The sequence below is a fragment of the Mesocricetus auratus genome, unplaced genomic scaffold (assembly GCF_017639785.1).
Source record: "Mesocricetus auratus isolate SY011 unplaced genomic scaffold, BCM_Maur_2.0 Super-Scaffold_100009, whole genome shotgun sequence".
NCBI lineage: Eukaryota > Metazoa > Chordata > Mammalia > Rodentia > Cricetidae > Mesocricetus > Mesocricetus auratus.
The window spans coordinates 53,503,731-53,524,286 of NW_024429193.1; the positions used below are offsets into that span (position 1 = coordinate 53,503,731).

The following is a 20,556-nucleotide window of genomic DNA, read 5'->3' on the forward strand; positions in this document are numbered from 1 at the left end:
GGCAGCAGATAGCAAGCAAGAAAGATAAAGCTCCTACTAAATTCTGATTGACAATATCCAACACTTTTTAAAATCAGACATAATGGCTGGGCATGGTGGCCCATCCCTTTAATTCCAGCACTTGGAGGCAGAGGCAAGCCTCCAAGTCTACAGAGTAAGTTTCAAGACAGCCAGGACTGTTTCACAGAGAAATTTTATTTCAACAAACAAACAAAAAACCAGGCATGATTGAAGTAGAAGCAGGAGAATCAGAAGTTCATGGTCATCTTTACTTATATAGCAAGTTAAGACTATCTTGAGATACATGAAACTCTGTCTCAAAAACAAAATTTCTAAGATAGCATCAGGTAATAATGAGTGCTATGAAAAAAACCAAACACATTGATTTCTAATGGTGAAGGATGATTTTTGGCTAATTCTGTAACTTAGGACTGGAGTAGCTCATTCCTTGATGCTTAAAGAAAAATGGGAGCTAGAGTTGGCTTCAAGGTTCAGTGCACTTAATGTCCTTGCAAAGGTCCTGGGTTTGATTTCTGGCACGCACATGACAGCTCACACCTTTCAGTAACTGCAGCCCCAGGGGACTGACTTTTCTCTCTTTCCAGCACCCAGTCTACACACAGAAAGCACACACATATATATTTACACAACAGAAATACATTAAAACTTGTTTTAATTTTTAAAAATATTGAAATCACATTTTATTTATTTATTTATTTGTGCTGCATGGAAATCAGAGTACAACACAGCCCCCTCCTTCTACAATGTGAGTTCCAGGGATGGGACTCAGATGGCCAGGCTTGGCAGTGCGCTCCTGCTGAGCCATCTCACTGGCCCCCAGAATTGTTTCTAGTATGGAGTTTAGCTACTGCACACATTTCCATGACTCCATCCAGGAATGATATAATACACGCTTAGATCACCTACTGCTCTCTCAATACCAACCGGGGCTGGAGAGATGGCTCATTGGTTGAGTGCTTTCAGAGGACCTAGGTTTGATTCCCAGCACCCGCAGCAGATAACTCTCAACTCCCTGCAACTCTAGCTCCAGCTCTAATCTGGTCTCCTTGGATGCACGCACTCATGTATGTATATCTCTGTCCCAGTGCCTACTAGATACGTGTTCCACCACTGACTACCTGTAGCCCCAGCATTGATTTGGATTTTTCTTGAGAGAAATTCTCACTATGAAATCCAGTACAGCCTCCAACTCTTTTGTGGGGGAGGGTTCTTTGTTTTGAGACAGGGTTTCTCTGAGTAACTTTGGAGCCTGTCCTGGAACTTGCTCTGTAGATCTCACAGAGATCCGCCTGCCTCTGCCTCCCAAGTGCTGGGATTAAAGGCGTGTGCCACCACTGCCTGGCCAGCCTCCAACTCTTTGTCCTCTTACCTCAACCTCCTGAGCTATGTGCCACCTGCTCTGGTTTCAGTCTTTCAGAATGGAACAACAAGAACAGTAGCTTGCTCTCCACACTGAATGGACTCTGCTCCTATAGACTAAGAACAGTCTTTAAGACACCGTGTTTGGAGGTCAGGCTTGTACACTGTTATCCCGGCACTTGAGAGGCTAAAGCAAGAAGAGTGCCAAAAATGTAAGGCTAACCTGGGCTACAGTGAGTGCCAGACCAGCCAGGGCTACATGGTAAGATCCCATCTCAAAGGAAGAAACAAACCAAAAGAAATGAACAAAATGGATTCTAGTGGTTGGAGCCTATAATTCAAACAAGTCAAGAACTGAGGCAGGAGGATTATAAACTCAAGACCTGCCTGGCCTATAGTGTCGCACCCGCCTCGACCAGCAAGGAAGACACAACGCCCAGACTCTTCTTTAAGCAGTTTATTCAGAAACCTTGAACAATCTTCTTCTCCCAGGGAGTGCCAGAGAGCGCCAACCCACAGCTTAAAAGCCCTTGGGCGGCCAACCCGAGTATGCCACGTGGAACATGCAGATAGGTCCATGTACTCGGAAGCAAGCCTGATATCCAGCCTTAACCAAATACAGGTGTTTATCATAGAGAGCACCTGCTGTCAGGCTAGCAGAAGGCGGAAGCCAGCACCATCTTAAGGGTGCGGCACTTCGCAGCTCTCTACAGTATAGAACTAGTCCCAGGGAAGACTGGGCAACTTAATGAGACACTCAGATAGACACCCAAAGGATTTATTGGGACAGTGCTTGTGACAGACATAAAGGGAGAGGGCCAGAGCAGATGGGAGGGTCTGCAGATCAGCACCCGGACAGGTCTGACCCAAGGTGGAATGACAGAGGGCTGAGTAGGAAGAGCCGCTGCCAAGAGTGCTCGAACCAGGCTAGTGAGGAATCCCCAGAAAAAGACTTCCTGTTGGAGAAGTCCTACAGACTGCAGACTTGGCCCACCTCTGGCACCCATTCTGTTCAGGACTGACTGTGGAGTACAGAGGGCAGAGACAGACAGTCTAGAGGTGCAGATAAAAAGATGAAGCAACTAGAGGCTGTCAGCCAGCCACGCTCCTCCCAAGCAGCTTGGGAACAGGTTGGGGAGATGACTAGGAACTTGAAATCACTGGCTGCTCTTCCACAGGACCAGTTTGGTTCCCAGCACCTATACTGGGTGGTTCACAACACCTGTAATGACAACTCTAAGGGATCCGTTACCTTTTTCTGGCTCCCGTGGGCACTGACACACATGTGGCACTCACATATACTCTTTAAAAAATCTTGGGACTGGAGAGATGACTCTGTCGTTAAAATCGCTGGCTGCTCCTTCAGAAGACCGGGGTTCAATTTGTAGCATCACATGGTGGATCACAATGGTTTGCAACTCCCGTCCCACATGATTTTGACTGCCTCTTCTAGCTTCTGAGGGCACCACGCATGTGTATGGTGTACAGACACACACAAGCAAAACACTCATACTACAAATGGGTAATTTCAAGAGAATGCCTCCTTTTGCAAATTCAACCTGATACAGGTTAGAAATATACCGTTTTTATTTTTTACATTTTTAGTTCATGTTTTCTCTGCATGTACCTATGTGCACCATGTGTGGTATATGGTGCCTTTGCAGACCAGAAAGATGTGTGTAACTGGAATTATAGGAATTGTGAGCTGCCATTTGGGTGTTGGGATTCAAAGGTAGGCCCTCTGCAAAGCAACAAGTGCTCTTAATGAATGACTGAGCGTCTTTGTTGTTATTGCTGTTGTTGTTTTTTTTAAACAGGGTCTCACTATGTACCTCTGTCTGGCCTGGAACTCAGTATGTAAATCAGGCTGGCATCAGACTCACATATCTGCCTTCCATGCCTGGCTTAAAAAAAAAAAAACAAAAACAGGCAGGCAATGTCAGCACATATTTTTGACACCAGAACTTGGAAGGCAGAGGCAGACAGAGCTCTGTGAGTTGAAAGCCAGCCTGGTCTACAAAGTGAGCGTCAGGACAGCCAGGGATGTTACAAGAGAAACCCTGTCTCAAAAAAACAAAAACAAAGTAAAAACAAATAAACAAACAAAAATAAAAACAAAAAAATAGAATTTCATGTAGCTCAGGTTTGTCTTGAACTCACTATATAGGCAAAGAACCCCCAATCTTCTTGTCTCCACCTCCCAAGAGATGGGATTTACAGATGTGTGTCACCAAATACACACAGCTGGGTTAGAAATCTATGACTCTTTAATCCCAGCATTTGGGAGACAAAGGCAGGAGGATTTATGTGAGTTCAAAGCTAGCCTGGTCTACACTATGAATTCCTTCCAAGACACCCAGAGCTGTGTAGAAAAACTGTCTCAAAAAAATAAAGAAATCTATGACCAACTATGCTGTAAAGAGCTTCCAAAACTATATCACTTTTGTAACTATATATATATATATGTGTGTGTGTTTGTGTGTGTGCCTCTGTGTGTGTGAGTGAGTGAGTGTGTGTGTGTGTTTTGATACAGGGTTTCTCTATAGCTTTGGAGCCTGTCCTGGAACTTGCTCTGTAGACCAGGCTGGCCTCAAACTCAGAGAGATCCGACTGCCTGTGCCTCCTGAATGCTGGGACTAAAGGCATGTGCCACCACCGCCTGGCTCTTTTTATTTTTTTTATTCTTATTTTTTCCGAGACAGGGTTTCTCTGTATTGCTTTGGAGGCTGTCCTGGAACTCACTCTGTAGACCAGGCTGGCCTCGAACTCACAGAGATCCGCCTGCCTCTGCCTCCCGAGTGCTGGGATTAAAGGCGTGCACCACCAACGCCCGGCTTTGATTTTTATTTTTTAAGAAAGGGTCTCACTCTGTAACAGCTTGTTTTTTTTTTTTTTTTTTTTTTTTACACAAAGGTATTCAAAAGCTTATTTCAGGAATCTGCTTTCTTGAGACAGGATCTCACTATGTAGCCCAGGTTGGCGTTAAACGCAGTCCTCAGCCCTCAAGTGCTAGGATTAGTGTGATGACCACATCCAACTTCAACAATGTTAAACTATAACCAAAAAGTAGGAAAAACTCTATAAGGGATTGACTGACTGAAGTACAGTTCACTATAAAATAAATACCAAGAGCCATTAAAGTGCTGGTGTGGATGAGTATGTATAATACAGGAAATATTCAAGAAATTTTATTAATGAAAAACATTTAAAGGTATATGTGGTATACTTTTGAAAGAGCATTAATATACATAAGGTGAAGGCACTGAAAACTGCTTAGGCAACTTACAGCATGTCCCTTCTGAGTAGTGAATTGATAGTGAGCATCACTTTTTTTCTACCATCAGCAAATATTATTATTTTTTTTTTTTTTTGGTTTTTTTGAGACAAGGTTTCTCTGTGGCTTTGGAGGCTGTTCTGGAACTCACTTGGTAGACCAGGCTGGTCTCGAACTCACAGAGATCTGCCTGCCTCTGCCTCCCGAGTGCTGGGATTAAAGGCGTGCGCCACCTACGCCCGGCCAAATATTATTATTAATGTTATTTTGTTATTTTTTTTGAGACAGTTTCTCTGTATAGCCCAGGCTATCCTGGAACTTGATTTATAGGCCAGGATGGCCTTGAACTCATTGAGCTACACCTGTCTCTGCCTCCTAAATTCTGGGATTAAATGTGTGCACCACCACCACCCGGCACACATATTATTTCTATTATAAGAAACAAATGCTCTGCCTGAATGTGATGCACACATCTGTAGTCCCAGTAGTTGGCAGAGGTGGGGGCAGACAAGAATTCAATATCAGTCTCACCTACACTTGATATCAAGGCCAGGTCTGAGCCTCTGTCTCCAAGGTGGAGTATGCATGCTAGGAGTCTTGCATTTAAAGCAAAACACATAGACCCTAGGCTTATCATCTGTCAATTTTAGGGACATTGCCCAGAAATTCTTAGCAAAATGATGTCTTTGTCTACTCATTCTTTCCCTCTAATTAATCCTGCTTTTCTTTAATTGTGTAAAGAATGTAAAATAGTCTTCATTTAATTATATTTTTGATAGCTGTTTTTATGTTTTCTGAGGTGCTGACAAGATAGTTTGGTGAGTAAAGGCACTTAATGATAAGCACCCACACACACATATAAACTCACATACACACACTATAGCACCCCATAAACACATCTATACACACCACAGCTCCCCATATATAAACACACATACACACTACAGACCCCACATATAAACACACATACACAGTCCACCACATAAACACACATATACATATCACAGTCCACCATACATAAACATGAATACACATACTACTGCCCCCATAAACACATTTATACATACCACAGCCCCCCCACATATAAACACACATGCACATACCACAAAACCCCACATATAAACACACATACACACACTAAAGCCCCCCACATACACATGCATACACATACCACAGCCCCCCCTCATATAAACACAAATACACATACAGTCCTCTACATATAAACACACAAACATACACCAGTCCCCCATATATAAACATGCATACACATACCACAGCCACATAAACACATCTACACACTACAGCCCCACACACATAACACATCTACATACACTAAGACACAGTAAAAATGTTTGTGTAAGACATTTCAGCTATGCTATGGACTACAGATTGTTTAGAACATTATTCTGAGGTCCAAATAAAATTACAATCTTTTTTCATCCCTTTCTGTCTTTTCTTCCTCCCACCCCTTCTATGGCCTTGAACTTCGGATCCTCCTGCCTCACCTCTGAAGTGCTGGGATTACAGGTGGTTGCCACATCCCTTGCAAATGTGTTTTTCAGAGAATTTTCAGTCAACTGGATGACCCAGCTGTTAGAGGCACCTGCCACCAAATCTGAAGACCTGTGTTCAACACTGACATGACATGGTAGGAGCAGCCAGCCTCCTGTAAATTGTCTTCTGACCATCACACATACTCCCACCCCTCCTGCAAATGCATACAATAAAATTATATTGTGTTGTTCAACAGTTTCTTGACTTAGAGGCGCTTGCTTGTGAGCTGAGGCTCTAGTGGAAGCAGACACTGCAGGTATGATTGTACGACTTGGGAGTCTGAAAAGTTCACGGCCAGACAGTTTGGTAAGGGCCTTATGCTGCGTCATAACATAGCAGGATTGCATGAGAAAGAGGCCAAACTGGTGGAGCTACCTCACTTTCTAACAACCTGTTCTGTCAGTAGCAAGTCCAGTTCCTCAACACCTCCCTCTCTTCCTTGAGATGGGCACTAATTGCTGTTGGAGGTGGTGCCCTATAACCCAGTTAGCTCCTATTAGGTTTTATCTCTTGGAGAATCCACCAACTCTCAGTCAGTTACCTTGGGAACCAAGCCTTGAGGCTATAAACCACATGGATACCCAGCCCCATCATGTCTGCTTTGTATGATCTGAGCCATTCATCACTGTGAGGACCAAAGGGTGTGTGGTGAAGAGCAGCTGTCTCAGAAAACAAAAGGGAAACAATGGCAGTGAGGTTAGACTACATTTGGGGCATCACGGAGAGTTAGTTCCCAGTATCTTCAGAAAAACTCAGAGGGACTGTGGTCCCTGAAGACAGGAGCTCCAATCAGAGGCTAAGGAAGCTGGACCCTCTGGAAGTAGTTTTAAAACTGTAGCAAAGAAACTTATTTTGGGTATTTGTTTCCAGTGGAATATGGGGATCATCTGGCTCACTGTCATGTGTCCAGAGCAGCAGAGCCTTGGCACAATACAGGTGGTGAAAGAATTCCTGAAACAGGAACACTTGGTAAGAACTGTGCCAGTGTTCCCAGCAAGGCCCAAATGCTGTTTGTTCTCAGGGAGGAATGCAGGCTTTGCTAACCTTGGTTCGTATGTCATGCTAGGGTTTCATTTTTTAATTTTGTTACGTGTCAAACTCCTCAAATTTTACGGGCAAAACAAGTATAAATTTATAAGATCTCTTGACCTGTCTTTCAAGATGTCTTTAAATTCTATCTAGCATAAATTTATAAGATCTCTTGACCTATCTTTCAAGATGTCTTTAAATTCTATCTACCATGGACTTAAAAAACATCTAGATCAGGCATGTTTGGTCTCAACTATCAATGTGAAGAACTGATTTTATATATACCAAACTGTTTAATGTATAAGGCTCTCCTTTCAGATTTAATTATCATACATAATCCATACATTTCAAGCGTCTACAGAAAAATGCTAATAACCACCAATTTTGTCGCATCCATAGCAACCATTCTGGAAGAAAGCTTTTTCTAACTGGGCAAGACCCCAGGCTCCTCTCTTTAAAATCTCTTGACTGCTGCCAGTTTCCAACCACATCTGCCCCTGTCAGGCATGCAGCTACCTCTATCTTTAGAAGCCGTTAGGGACTCCTCCCCCACACCCCAAGAGGTTCCTACACAGTAGTCGCATCTGGAATTTACTGAGATGTAATCAATTCTCACTCCCAAATGGGTTAAAATGATGGTGTGTGGGGTAATCCATGTGGTAGAAGCCTCCAAGTAAGAATTATCAGTACTGTAGGCCAGCTTCAGCTCATTGGTGCCAGCCATTTTGGTTCATTTTGACACTAAAAAGCACACTTATCCATTTTGGTATATTCTTCAATTTGGTTTTCATTTAGTAAGGTAAAGTACCATGTGTTATTGCCTGGTTATTTTAAAAGCATTACAAGGACTTCTTAGGCAGTTTTGCAAAATGATCCACGTAGGGCCTCTTGGCCTCTTTTCACATCTTTATGGGTAGGTATCAAGTAACTCATGTAGCCACATTGGCCTTTTGATGACCTTGAGTATTGCTTGTTATGAAAGGTGAAGCCCACACCACAGAGCTGCAGAGCTGAACCCTAGGGACCTAGCTTCTTTAGGTGGGAATCCGGGTGAGTCTAAACATCTTTATCCTGAGTGATCCTACTTAGCAGTATTTGTTTTTCTCTTGCCTCTACCTTCCTGGTACCAGGATTATAAATATGTGCCACCTCACCTGGCCAACAGTAGTGTGCTGCTCATGACACACAGTTCTGAATAATCCCTCCCAGACAAAGCAAACTTTGATTTATTTTATATAGTGGTCTCCATTTGTTTATGAAGGACATAACTGAAGTCTCCCCATGGATGCACACAACTGCAGGGAACAACACACAAACTTTAACCTCTATGTATACTGTTTCTTCCTGGACAGATAAACATATGTACATATGATAAAGTAGATACAGTAAGAGCTTGACAGCTCACACATTAAACGCAGGAAAATGTTGCTCCACTGTTCTCTCATGCTGAACCTTTAGGTAAACCGCTACTGATCCAGATGATGAGAAAAGGGGCGCCAGAGCAGGTAATGAAGAGTCTGACTGTGTGCTGTGAAAGGGAGACTCCTGCTCCAGCAGGGTGGAGCAAGACCCTGTGAAACTTCATCATGCTACTCAGAAAGGAATGCATCCTTCCTTCAACACAGTGGGGCCCTGGAGTAACAAAACCACTAAGAGAAGCCTCAGCGAAGGACCGTGGAGGTCACTTAGTCTACTGAGATCAACTGAGCCTGAGTCTCTCAACACTGTCCAAATGGCACATTAATATCTGAAATTAATATACATTTTCTATAAAGGACTTTGGTGGGGAAAATACAGGTAAGCAAAGAACTTCCAGTTTTTTATTTTTTTAAATTATTTAACAAGGAAAACGGTCAATCAAGATTTTAAAAATTAGAATGGATTAATTTACAACGTAACAGTCAACTTAAAATATGAGCCCCTTTACTTAGAGCCACGGAGGCCAACAGTCCGCATTGGAACAGCAGGTGTGCACAGTTGATGTTCTGACCTTTATTTGACAACACGGAAATACAGAAGTCACACAGCTCCCACTACCCCCCTTCTCTCCAGAGTTCAATACTTGTCTAGAGCAGTACTCAGACTTTTAAAAACATCTACAACTAATCTCATGAGAACACTCTTAAAACAATTCTTACAAAAAACAAACACCTTAAAATGAATTTGTCTCAGACAGCTTAAAGAAATAGCAAAAATAAAAACTAATGTTTAAGAATTATCTTTTTTTTTTTTAAGAAATCACCCAGGCAAAATGTTATTAACTCTGCTTGTCATAATTAGCAGAGATAATTACATGAAGCAGAACGCACCATTTTCTGATCCTTGGTTGTAGCTGCCAGCTTGAGTTTATGACTAAATACAAAGGAAGTAAGACTAAGCTCACACATTCTGGAATGAGGAAAACAAACATTTCTCCTTATAACATTTTATCTATCTCCATATTCAAGTCATGAGAAAGTTCACAGCAGTTAAAAGGCTGATTCTTTGGTGGCTGGCTAAAACCAACCACACCCACATCCCACATCCCACACAGCACTCCTACAGGAACACTAGTAAACACAGTACTGTGTTACCAACACACACTGTAAGTGCTGGAGCAAACAGCATTGAACAGGCTTACACAGGTTAGGTATCATAGCTCTTAGAACACTTCATTTTCATACTTTCCAATGTGTGAACAAAGCTTAAAATAACTGCCTTAAAGGAATATGTTCATTTGTGACAGCTGGCCAGGCACTTAAGTTCAGGAAGAGAGGCTTTGCGTTTCTGAGGTAAACCAGAACTCTCTTTAGTAACCACACATTCTAAATCCACTTTTTGATACCACCCCAACTACTCAGCTTTTAAGTTTGTCACTGTTAGGCCAAACAAAATCCATACCCTGTGGGACATAAGCTACCAAGAGCATATGAAGCCAACTGGCTTCTTTTGTATATATATTACTGTGCTCAGAACATACTGGAGACCAACTACAGACATATACATAAAAGGGATATGGTCAAAAGATGCCAAGAGTAGTAACTTTCTCCCTAAAGGGACACTAAGTTTAATAGACTTTTTAGGTATACATCACCAGTCACACAGACACATTAAAACAGAACAAGTCCAAGGTCTCAACAGCTTCAGGAAGATGACTGAGCAATGCTTAAAAGGCAGTGTTTAGGAATGCAAACCCCACTGGAAAGGTCCCAGCATTAGCACTGAGAAGCCTTCTTCCCTCTTCTGAATTAGTTCCACAGTGATAGGGAATTTGCTTAACAGTGAAAATTCATATGAGAAAATAAAGGATCAGCCAGATGTGGTGGAACGTGCCTGTAATTCCAGCACTTGAGAAGTTGACACAAGAGGACTATTGTGAGTTTGAGGCCAGCCAGAATTACACAGCAAGGTCAGGAACCCCAGGATTTCAGGTTTTTAGGTATTACAAGAACAGAAGAGAAAGTGGCCATTTTTGAATTAGTTTCGGATTTTCAACCAAGGTATTCAATTTTACTTTTTCATTAGAATTATTGAGCTGAGTTTAAGTATTATCACAAAAAACAAAACCCACTAATGAATTACCTGCAAATGGAAATACCAAGCCTATATACCAAGTATTAATGACATTTTACATTCCTTTCTCAAACAGCAAAGGAACCCTCTTGATTCAAACGAATACATCAGCTTTTGTTATTTGGAAAACTTACTTATTGACATGTTTTAAATACTTTAAAAAAGTTATATAAAGAACAGCTAGCCGACAGGGGAGAGACGGAGATTTGAACTCTGACTTCAGTTTCAATGTGGCTAAAATAAGGGTCTGAAAATGTAAAAACTTCTAAGTTTACCCCACAGCACACCAAGTGTTTCCAGTCCTGGTATAGGACCACTCTTTTATTCTTGTAGCGCTAACAGCAGGCACCAGGCAAAAACCTATAAGTAGAAATAATGGGCAGGGAGCAAATATGGGTGAACTTTTCGTGATGCTAACTGGCTGTTCAAGTTTTGAAACCATGACCTTGGTCCATTAGCACCATGGTTTACCCAACTGAAATAATTACTCAAGCCCCTGTGGGATGCTTAAACTGCTATAGGATGAGGGAAGGGGGAGAGTAAGAAGGGGACTAAGGGCAACTCTCTCTATATATGCCATGAAGAAACGTTGCAGCAAAGATATAATCTGTCTGCTAATAAACTGTATTTGAGTTTGGAAGAATCAGTAATCATAGCTATAAAATAACATACCAATTTTTATAGTATTTGACTATCTATAGAGATGGAGTTTCCTAGTATGACCCAAATTTGGTTATAATGGAAGTTCATTGAATTCTAGAGTATCAGTAAACTAAAAGAAATTAGAAATATTCATAGGTAATATGCTATCAGAAAAAAAATTAGATGAAAATTAAGTGAGATTAATCATAATTGTTTCAGTATCATCTTTCTCTTGGGAGAACCCCAAACAGGGAAACTGTTTTCATGTATATAGACATGGCATCTGCCATTAGGTGGACACACCTTTCCCTCAAAGACAGATGGCTCATAGTTCCTTTCCTATATAATGGTTCTTAGAACATCTATCCCACTTACAAGTTGTAAAGGAAGCCTACAGACCACTTTTAGGAAAAAGGCACTTTGCTGTGAAAGTTGGATTTAATTTCATGCAGCTGAGAAGACTAGGATGGACTCAAGTCAGTATTCGTGTTTGCATTTATGAACACAGAGCAGATGCCAGTTTATAGAATAGAGCTGATCACAGTACAAATCAACCAATCAATAACATTAGTTATATTCTTAGGAAAACAGTAATGTATGACATTTCCCCCCCAAACTAACAAGGCCAAGTTCAACAGTTAGGAGAGGGGGAAAAAAAACAAAAATCACCAGCAGTTGCTACCTTAGAGCTTAAGAAAATGTGTCAACAGAATTGAATGTCTATAGTTTGGTTCTCTGTATCAAGAGTGTAAATTGCTTTTCAGAGGACAAACCCGGCTGGCAGAGGTGTGTTTGTTTCTAAGGAAGAGAACCCAGCTCAGAAAACTACTGGGGAGTAACAGGCATATTTCTCTGGTCGGACAGCCGAGTGAGGAGGTAGTTATTCTGAGGAGGTCTCAGGTTAGATGACTATGCTCATCTACTGAGTCAGGGAAGCAGGAAGCAGGAGCTTCGATGAGATGCAGAGAGCAGCAGGGACACATCTCCTCCAGGGATGTCAGAACCAGGGCATCAGTGCAGCTGAAAGAGACGGGATGTATGAGAAACAAGGGCAAGAAACTAGAGTGAATCAAGACATTTCAAACTTGTCCTACCTTGAAAGTGGCTCTTTTCTGATGGCAGAATTATCAAACGGTCTAGGAAAGAACACAGTGTCATTTGTTTTCCATACTGTGAATCTTCAAACGCTTGTCCATTCCACAAACATGGTACAAAGAGGTCACAAATACCTAATACTAAAAATAGGAAACTGTAGAATAAATGCTGAAAGAATAAATTAGCCCTTAGCACTCTCTGAACGGGTGCCATTAGGGAAATTATTTTTTAAATAGTGTGTGTGTGTGTGTGATGTATATCAGTGCCTGTGGAGGCCCAGAGGAAGGGAATTGCTGAGAAATGAATCAGGTTCTCTGGAAGAGCAGTAAGTATTCCTAGCCACTAGACCATGTCTCCAGCTTCCAGGAAAGTTATTTTCTAGTTACAAATTCATGGAAATTCTCATTTAAATTGCAAAAGACAGTAGTGTTCACACTATTTGGAACAGCCTAATGCTAAATAGATATAGTTATGAGAAAACACAGACTCACCTTATTACATCACCACACAGGGCAACCCCATACAACCTTGAGTGCCATCATCATTGCTGTTGAGCTTTTTCATTCGGTACTGGCGTATCTCCCTTACCAGTGTGTAAAAGGCATCTTCCACACCCTATTAAAAGAAAAAGGAAAGCTGGGCGTTGGTGGCGCACGCCTTTAATCCCAGCACTCGGGAGGCAGACGCAGGAGGATCTCTGTGAGTTCGAGGCCAGCCTGGTCTACAGAGCGAGTTCCAGGACAGCCTCCAAAACAATACAGAGAAACCCTGTCTCGAAACCACCACCACCCCAAAAAAAAGAAAGAAAAAGGATGAAAGAAAACAAAAACTGCCACAGTCTAAGGTGCATGCTCTCACACTTCTTGTGTAGATTCAAATACTAAATCATAGCCAATAAATTAGGTGAGTTAGTGTGGTGGTCTGAATAGGAATGGCCCCCGTAGATTCATTTGTTTGAATACTTGGCCCATAGGGGTGGCACTGTTCGGAGACGTGGCCTTGTTAAGTAGCTGTGAGCCTTGGAGGAAGTGTGTCACTGTGGAGGTGGGTTTTGAGGTCTTATGTGCTCAAACTACTCCCAGTGTAGCACACAGTCTTCCTTCTGCTACCTGCAGATCAAGATGTAGAGCTCTCAGCTCCTTTTCCTGCACAATGTCTGCCTGGATGGCCGCCATGTCCCACCATAACAATGGACTGAACCTCTCAAACTGTAAGCAAGCCCCAATTAAATGTTTCCTTTATAAGAGTTGCCATGGTAATGGTGTCTCCTCACAGCAACAGAAACCTTAAGTAAGACAACTATGAAGAAGACTCTAAGTCCAGCATTTCTAGGGGAATCACACTGACAGGCTGATACAGAAATGGCACGACTGTTTCCCAAAGGTAGTCCAGCAAAGAGAAAAGGGCACTGAGGGCAAGAGAATAGACTGTAACTACCAAATATGAGGATTCCCTTCAGTAGAGTTAAGCCTTCAATAGCGGAGAGTGCTTATAGAATACGGATTCATGCTTACAAGTATGTTTAAGTTCTTCACTAGAAAAATTTGAGCCTGCTAAAGCAGGAATAAAAATGTCACCGAACAGTGTTTATGGGGTGGCAGATGGACACACAGGAGATTAAGGAAAACCCAAAACCAACCAAACAAAAATCACCAGAAAGTCATTACAAAGAACACAGACTACACTTGTAGCACACTTGACCAACCAAACCTTATGCCTCAAACAAACCCTCACACTGCTCACATCTCTAGCATACCTGTCGGGTCTTGGCTGAGGTTTCAATGAATGGAATTCCATAACTCTTGGCCAGCTCATGGGCTTGCTTTGTGTCAACTGTCCTTGTTGGCAAGTCACATTTGTTCCCTACCAGCACCATGGGTACATCATCAGAGTCTTTCACTCGTTTAATCTGCTCCCTAAAACAGAGAATACAGTAGTAGATCTTAAGAAAAACAAGCTTTTTTGGGAGGAATAAACTGGGAGGGCAAGAAAAGGTGGTAAATCCTTTTAGCTTTTATTACTCAGCTTACAAATTCTGACCACTTACAACAATAGACCTGTGCACTAAGGATGCTGGTTTAGACGTGGTGTAGCAGCCATAACCAGACTGTGCCTACCAATTAACTTACTAGAAATAGCTGGCTCATATATCCCAACACATGTCCTCATTAGGTTTCTAGATTTTTCCAAAGAGCTTGGCTCTGGATTTCACTGAAAACTACAAATAGTACTTTAAAGATTAGAAGTATAAAAAGTAGAGCTCATAGATTCTAAATGACTTAAAAATCTTTAACTTAATATGAATCTGTGTGTGTGCAGATACCATGGCATGGAGGTCAGAGGAAAACCCTGGAAGTTGATTTTCTCCTTCTACCTTATGGGTCCTGGGGAATCAAACTCAGGCTGTCAAGCTTGGCAGCAGGTACCTCTGCCCACTGAGCTGTCTTGCTGACCCCTAAGTAATTTTTTGAAGCTCCCTTTACAACACTACTTAATGGAAGATAATTAAGGCACTGCTTAAGATAGGCGGTGCCCTAATACTTTCCTCAAAGAAAACACCAAGAAAACTACATTTGCTCTTAATAAATGTATGTGCATGCAGGCATGTGTACAGATCCAGAACTACCAAAGATAACGAACTCACAATAACCCACCTACCTCTACCTCCTGAGTGCTAGGATTAAAGGCCTGTGCCATCATATCTGGCAAAGATAGCTTCCATTTCAGTGTCTATACATACAATATAGCACCCGTTGTATTCTAGAAGTTGTTTTAGATTCTCTCTCTTTTTCTTTTAGGATTTATTTATTATGTATACTGTGTTCTGTCTGATGTATCCCTGCACACCAGAAGAGGGCACCAGATCTCATTACAGATGGTTGTGAGCCACCATGTGGTTGCTGGGAATTGAACTCAGGACTTCTGGAAGAGCAGCCAATGCTCTTAACCTCTGAGTCATCTCTCCAGCCCCCTAGATTCTCTTGACAAAGAACTTTTTGTGGTAATAGAAATGGTATCCAACATGGTAGCTCCTATTGAGTACTTCTGTCAGTTGCTTTTGTGGTCAAGAAATGAGTTCTTCCGTTTTGTGTAAATGTTAAATACCCATATCTGGTCATGGCTACTACACTCCATTCTAGACTCTACCCTGGGATTTCAGTCACATACCCCAACTGCAGCCTACTGGCTATCTACAGAACTGCTTTAGTATAATGTCAGGTCCCTTTGCCAACCCCCATCCCCAAACTCAAAACAAAACTAAACAACAACAACAACAAAAAACTAAGCTGGGCGGTGGCAGTGCATGCCTTTAATCCCAACATGCAGGAGGAGGAAGAGGCAGGTGGATCTGAGTTAAAGACCACCCTGGTGGAGAACTTTCTACTAGCAAGTTCCAGGACAGCTAAGACGGTTACAGAGAAATCAGTCTTTAAAAAAAAACAAAACAAAACAAGCCAAAAAAATAAAAAAAAGACCCAAAACAAAAACTCAAACAAACCAAGATGACACCCTCAGACCCCCCCCCAAAAAAAACTATATCTCAGGTTGGCAGTGAACTTGTTATCTAAACCAGGGTAGCCTTGAACTCTTAATCCTCTTGCCTTGGCTTCCTAAGTAACCCCATGTTCAATGGTAGTTAAGGATATTGTAAACAGCCTAAACTCCTGGAGCATGTTGCTGATGGTCACTGCTCTTCCTACACTACTCAACCTTCTGTGAAGATCAGACACAATTTTTCTCAGCGTCAGTGTACTTTTTCTAAGCAAGCATATACAACCTGACTAGACAGCTATCATGTCTGTAGTGTGCTCAATGAAGATCACAGGGTTTCATGACAGTATACAAAAAGCTCACTGAATTTCCTCTTCACCTATTCTTAAGCCTATTTCTTTTTTTTTTTTTTTTGGTTTTCGAGACAGGGTTTCTCTGTAGTTTTTGGAGGCTGTCCTGGAACTCACTCTGTAGACCAGGCTGGCCTCGAACTCACAGAGATCCTCCTGTGTCTGTCTCCCGAGTGCTGGGATTAAAGGCATGCGCCACCAACACCCGGCTCCTTAAGCCCATTTCTAAAGTAACATTATTTTGCTATACTATACACATGCTACAGTGCGAATGTGGAGGTCAGAGGATGGGTCTTTCCTTTGATCATGTGGGGTCCTGGGACTGAACTGAGTCATCAGGCTTGGTGGTAAGTGCCCTTACCATTTCACTGACCCCACTATACATGTTTACAAGATACTTGAAATAAGTGCTTAGTCAGTAATAAGGCCATCCCTTGGGATCCAAAAGTAATTAGTTTTAAGATTTTGTTACCTCCACAAAGAACACCAAACTCTGAAATAGGAAAGAAGCCAGAACTCAAGAGTGTAGGCAGACTTACAAAGTACGTTCTATGGGTCAAGCATGGCTCTGACTGTTTATTGTCTGCTCTTGGCAACTTTATGAAGGAGGTATTCTTTTATTATTCTTTTTTCAAGGCTTATTTTTATTTTCTGTGTATGAGTGTTTTTGTTGCATGTATGTCAGTGCACATGAGTGTCTGGTGCTCAGGGAGACCAAGAAGGGGACCAGATGCCCTGGAACTGGAATTATAGACGGTTTTGGGACCCATATGGGTGCTGGCAATTGAGCCTGGGTTCTCTGGAAGAGTAGCCAGTGCTTAACTCTTGAGCAGTTTCTCTAGCCCTGAAAGAGGTTTTTTTTTTTTTTTTTTGGTTTTTATGAGACAGGGTTTCTCTGTATTGTTTTGGAGGCTGTCAGTCCAGCCTGGCCTCGAACTCACAGAGATCCGCCTGCCTCTGCCTCCCGAGTGCTGGGATTAAAGGCGTGCACCACCACTGCCCGGCTGAAAGAGGTACTCTTAACCCCATAATAAATTCAGAAACCAAAACACACAGATCTAGTGTTTTGTCCTGAAGTTAAATCTTTATTTAAAAGGTGTTTAAATAAAGCTAAGTAAAGTGTAAGTAAGTTTAAATAAGATTTTGTCCTGAAGTTAAATCTTTATTTAAAACTTACTTAGCTAATCAGTAACAGAGTCAAGTTTGGTTTCAACCTTGATAGTGACTGAAGACAGAATACTTTTCTAAGAGAGAGGCCTGGTGTTTTGGGGATCTAGGTCTGCTACTAAAGAAAAAAAATCACAACTCTGAAAATCTAACAAGCCACTTCTAAACTCTATGACACTGAAATGTAAGAATATTGGCTAACAACACTCAGGAGGCTGAGGCAGGAGAATTGTAAATTCAAGGCTAGTCTGGGATACATAGCAACATCCTGTCTCAAAAATATAAAATAAGGCCGGCGGTGGTGGCGCATGCCTTTAATCCCAGCACTCGGGAGGCAGAGGCAGGCGGATCTCTGTGAGTTCGAGCTGGGCTGGACCAACAGCCTCGAAAACAATACAGAGAAACCCTGTCTCGTAAAAACCAAAATAAATAAATAAATAAAATAAGAATGTCCTACTAGAATTGTTAGGGCCATCTAGCTTTGAAACTTTATAGTTCTATAGAATAGGCCATCTTCGGGTCCTTCGGCTTTGCTATCTAGCGTCTTTTCTGTTACTTAGCAGCAAGCTTTGTTTACAAATGAGTAGTATAGCAATAGTATACTATACACAGGAACATTTACTTTCAGTGGTAACCAGATTCTTACAAGTGCTTGGCCACTCAGCTCCAGCTCCAGCCCTTAACCTACCAGTAACTTTTTCTGTAAGAAAAACGTATGTAAGTGCCAGTGAGACAGCTCAGTCAATGGGCAAAGGTGCCTACCACTAAGCCAAAATCCCCAGAACCTAAGGAGAGAACTTTCATTAGCTATCCTCTGACTCCCATGACACATGTCCCATGCACACCTGTCCCCACCTCCACAAATTATCAAAAATTTAAAAGTTGTATATTACCTAATTTAGAACACATGTAAAATTTTCCTTTCCGAAAATAATATTCCCAGTACCTGTAGAGGTTAATATCTGCAAATGATTTGCTATTGTTGATGGCAAATACGCAGAGGAATCCTTCTCCTGTCCTCATGTATTGGTCTCTCATGGCACTGTACTCCTCTTGTCCAGCTGTGTCCAGTATGTCCAACAGACAAGTCTCACCATCAATTACCACTTGTTTTCGGTAAGAATCCTGGGAATGTGAAAGGTTGAGGTGGTGGTGGTGGGGCATAGCTAGAGGAATGTAAATACACACACACACACACACACACACACACACCCTCCCCCCCCCTTTCTCTCTCATGCCCAGGGGAGACAGAGGCAGGTGAATGTATGTCAGTAAATTCAAGGCCAGCTAGGGTAGCACAGTGAGATCCTGCCTCAAAAACAAAACCCTAGGCCAGCCTGGGCTATAAGGGTAACAAACAAACAAACAAAAATAGATCATTAACAAAACAACTAACTCCAGAAACTTCTGGCAATAATCTTACTTTTATTATATAATATTCCCACATTTGGAAGGCCTTATCTGTGGTACTGGAAATGGGCTTATCGTTCCATGCTTCTATATGGTTCCAAGAATATATTAAAATGTAGCCTCTGTAGATATCTGAATTTGTCTAACACCCTTGTATGGTAGTAGAACAGGTTTATGTATGTAAAAAATTCTTTGGTATTTTGTAAATAGGGTCTCAATATGCAGTTCGGGCAAACTTTGAACTTGGAAGCTCCTCCCTCAGTCTCTTGAACGCTGGGCTTTACACACACCTACACCAAGCCCAGTAAGGTTATGGGAATTTTACATCATGAAGAAAAATGAGACTTGTAGGGATTTAGGTGGTATTCCCCAATATTCCATAGTCAAACTGCAGAGATGGAATTCCTCAAAACCTCAACTTGTTTCTACTCCAACTGAGACTGGACTAGCTCAAGAATGAAAACTAGAGCCTATCTAGAGTTCTGAGCTCTCTTTTTCTGCTGTATGATCTCCTACAATCTTTTTCCCTGTGACCTATGTTTGTTTCCTATTTAATGGCTGCAACATTTGAAGAAATGAAATGAACTCAGCACTATTTTTAAAAGGAAGTCTTTTGTTTCTACAGTCTTTAAATTTTACTGTTTTTGGAATACAGTACTTCAAATACCTTCTTGCTTTCTCTCCTCTTTAGTATCGAAAAACAGAGGACACATTGGTAAGAAAGAGCCAAAAGTGGGAGCCAGGGCCAGCTGGTAAAATGGGCCTCACCTCTATGGTGGGATCATATTCATCCACAAAGTGGTTCTGGATTAACTGGATTGTCAAAGCACTTTTCCCAACACCACCTGCTCCAACCACCACCAGTTTGTACTCAGTCATTTCACACCAGCAAGAACCTACAGGGAAGCAGCAATTACGATTAAACTGGCAAGGCATACATACAGTACTTCAAAGGCTTTTATAATGAGTTACTAAAATCAGTGTCAAAGGCATCCATTCGATACACGTGGCCTTTCACTAAGTTCTCAAAAGTGATTCAAACACAAAAACACTTGAGGTCAGTGCGGCCACGGCTCCTTGGATTCAAGAAGCGCGTCTACTTTTTAATCGTACTCAGCCCCGCCCTCAACCTATAGGAAAGGAACCCCCGTCCTATTCCTCTTGCAAATCCAAGCTCTGGGGTCCATCTGACACGACCACTTCCCGAAACTCCCCTTTCCGGCTCCGAAGATCACCCCACGGACCGCCGCGGGCAGCCAGGGTCCCCCACCCAGGCCTTTGTCTCCAACACGCCGAGTCTCTGCGTCTTCCTGCACCCGCCACACATAAGAAAGCCGCGGAACCCGTCACCACCCAGGCCAGAGCCTTACCTCAAGCTCCGCCGACCCCGCTTCGGGAGGTTCTCGGACCTCAACCTGCGGAACTGTTAGAGACCCCGAAACCGCCATGAACAGCCCCCACCCGGGAGCAGCACTTCCGGCCCCACCCGCTACGCAATCAGTAGGCGCCCAAGCGCCCCAGTCCCCGCCTTGGCCACGTGGGCCTGCGACCTAGGAGTCTTGCAGCTGGCCACACCCAGTCCCGCCCGCCCCTCCCGCCCACTCCGGTTTC

The 20,556-nt window shown here is 42.4% G+C and overlaps 1 protein-coding gene across 2 annotated transcripts; it reads right to left on the reverse strand.

The window, feature by feature from the left end:
• Positions 1-9,035: 9,035 nt before the first annotated feature.
• Positions 9,036-20,446, reverse strand: Nras (NRAS proto-oncogene, GTPase). Of its 2 annotated transcripts, XM_040752134.1 has the most exons (7): positions 20,316-20,446; positions 19,714-19,841; positions 18,482-18,660; positions 14,283-14,442; positions 13,018-13,141; positions 12,526-12,567; positions 9,036-12,451 (listed from the first exon to the last, which is right to left on the reverse strand). In XM_040752134.1, exons 2-5 carry the CDS (start codon positions 19,822-19,824, stop codon positions 13,022-13,024), a joined length of 570 nt encoding a protein of 189 aa, XP_040608068.1. In that variant the 5' UTR covers positions 19,825-19,841; positions 20,316-20,446; the 3' UTR covers positions 9,036-12,451; positions 12,526-12,567; positions 13,018-13,021. The 2 variants fall into 2 exon arrangements, with proteins under 2 accessions (XP_040608068.1, XP_040608069.1); XM_040752135.1 differs by lacking the exon at positions 19,714-19,841 and having other exon boundaries at positions 20,316-20,425.
• Between the last annotated feature and the right edge of the window lie 110 nt (positions 20,447-20,556).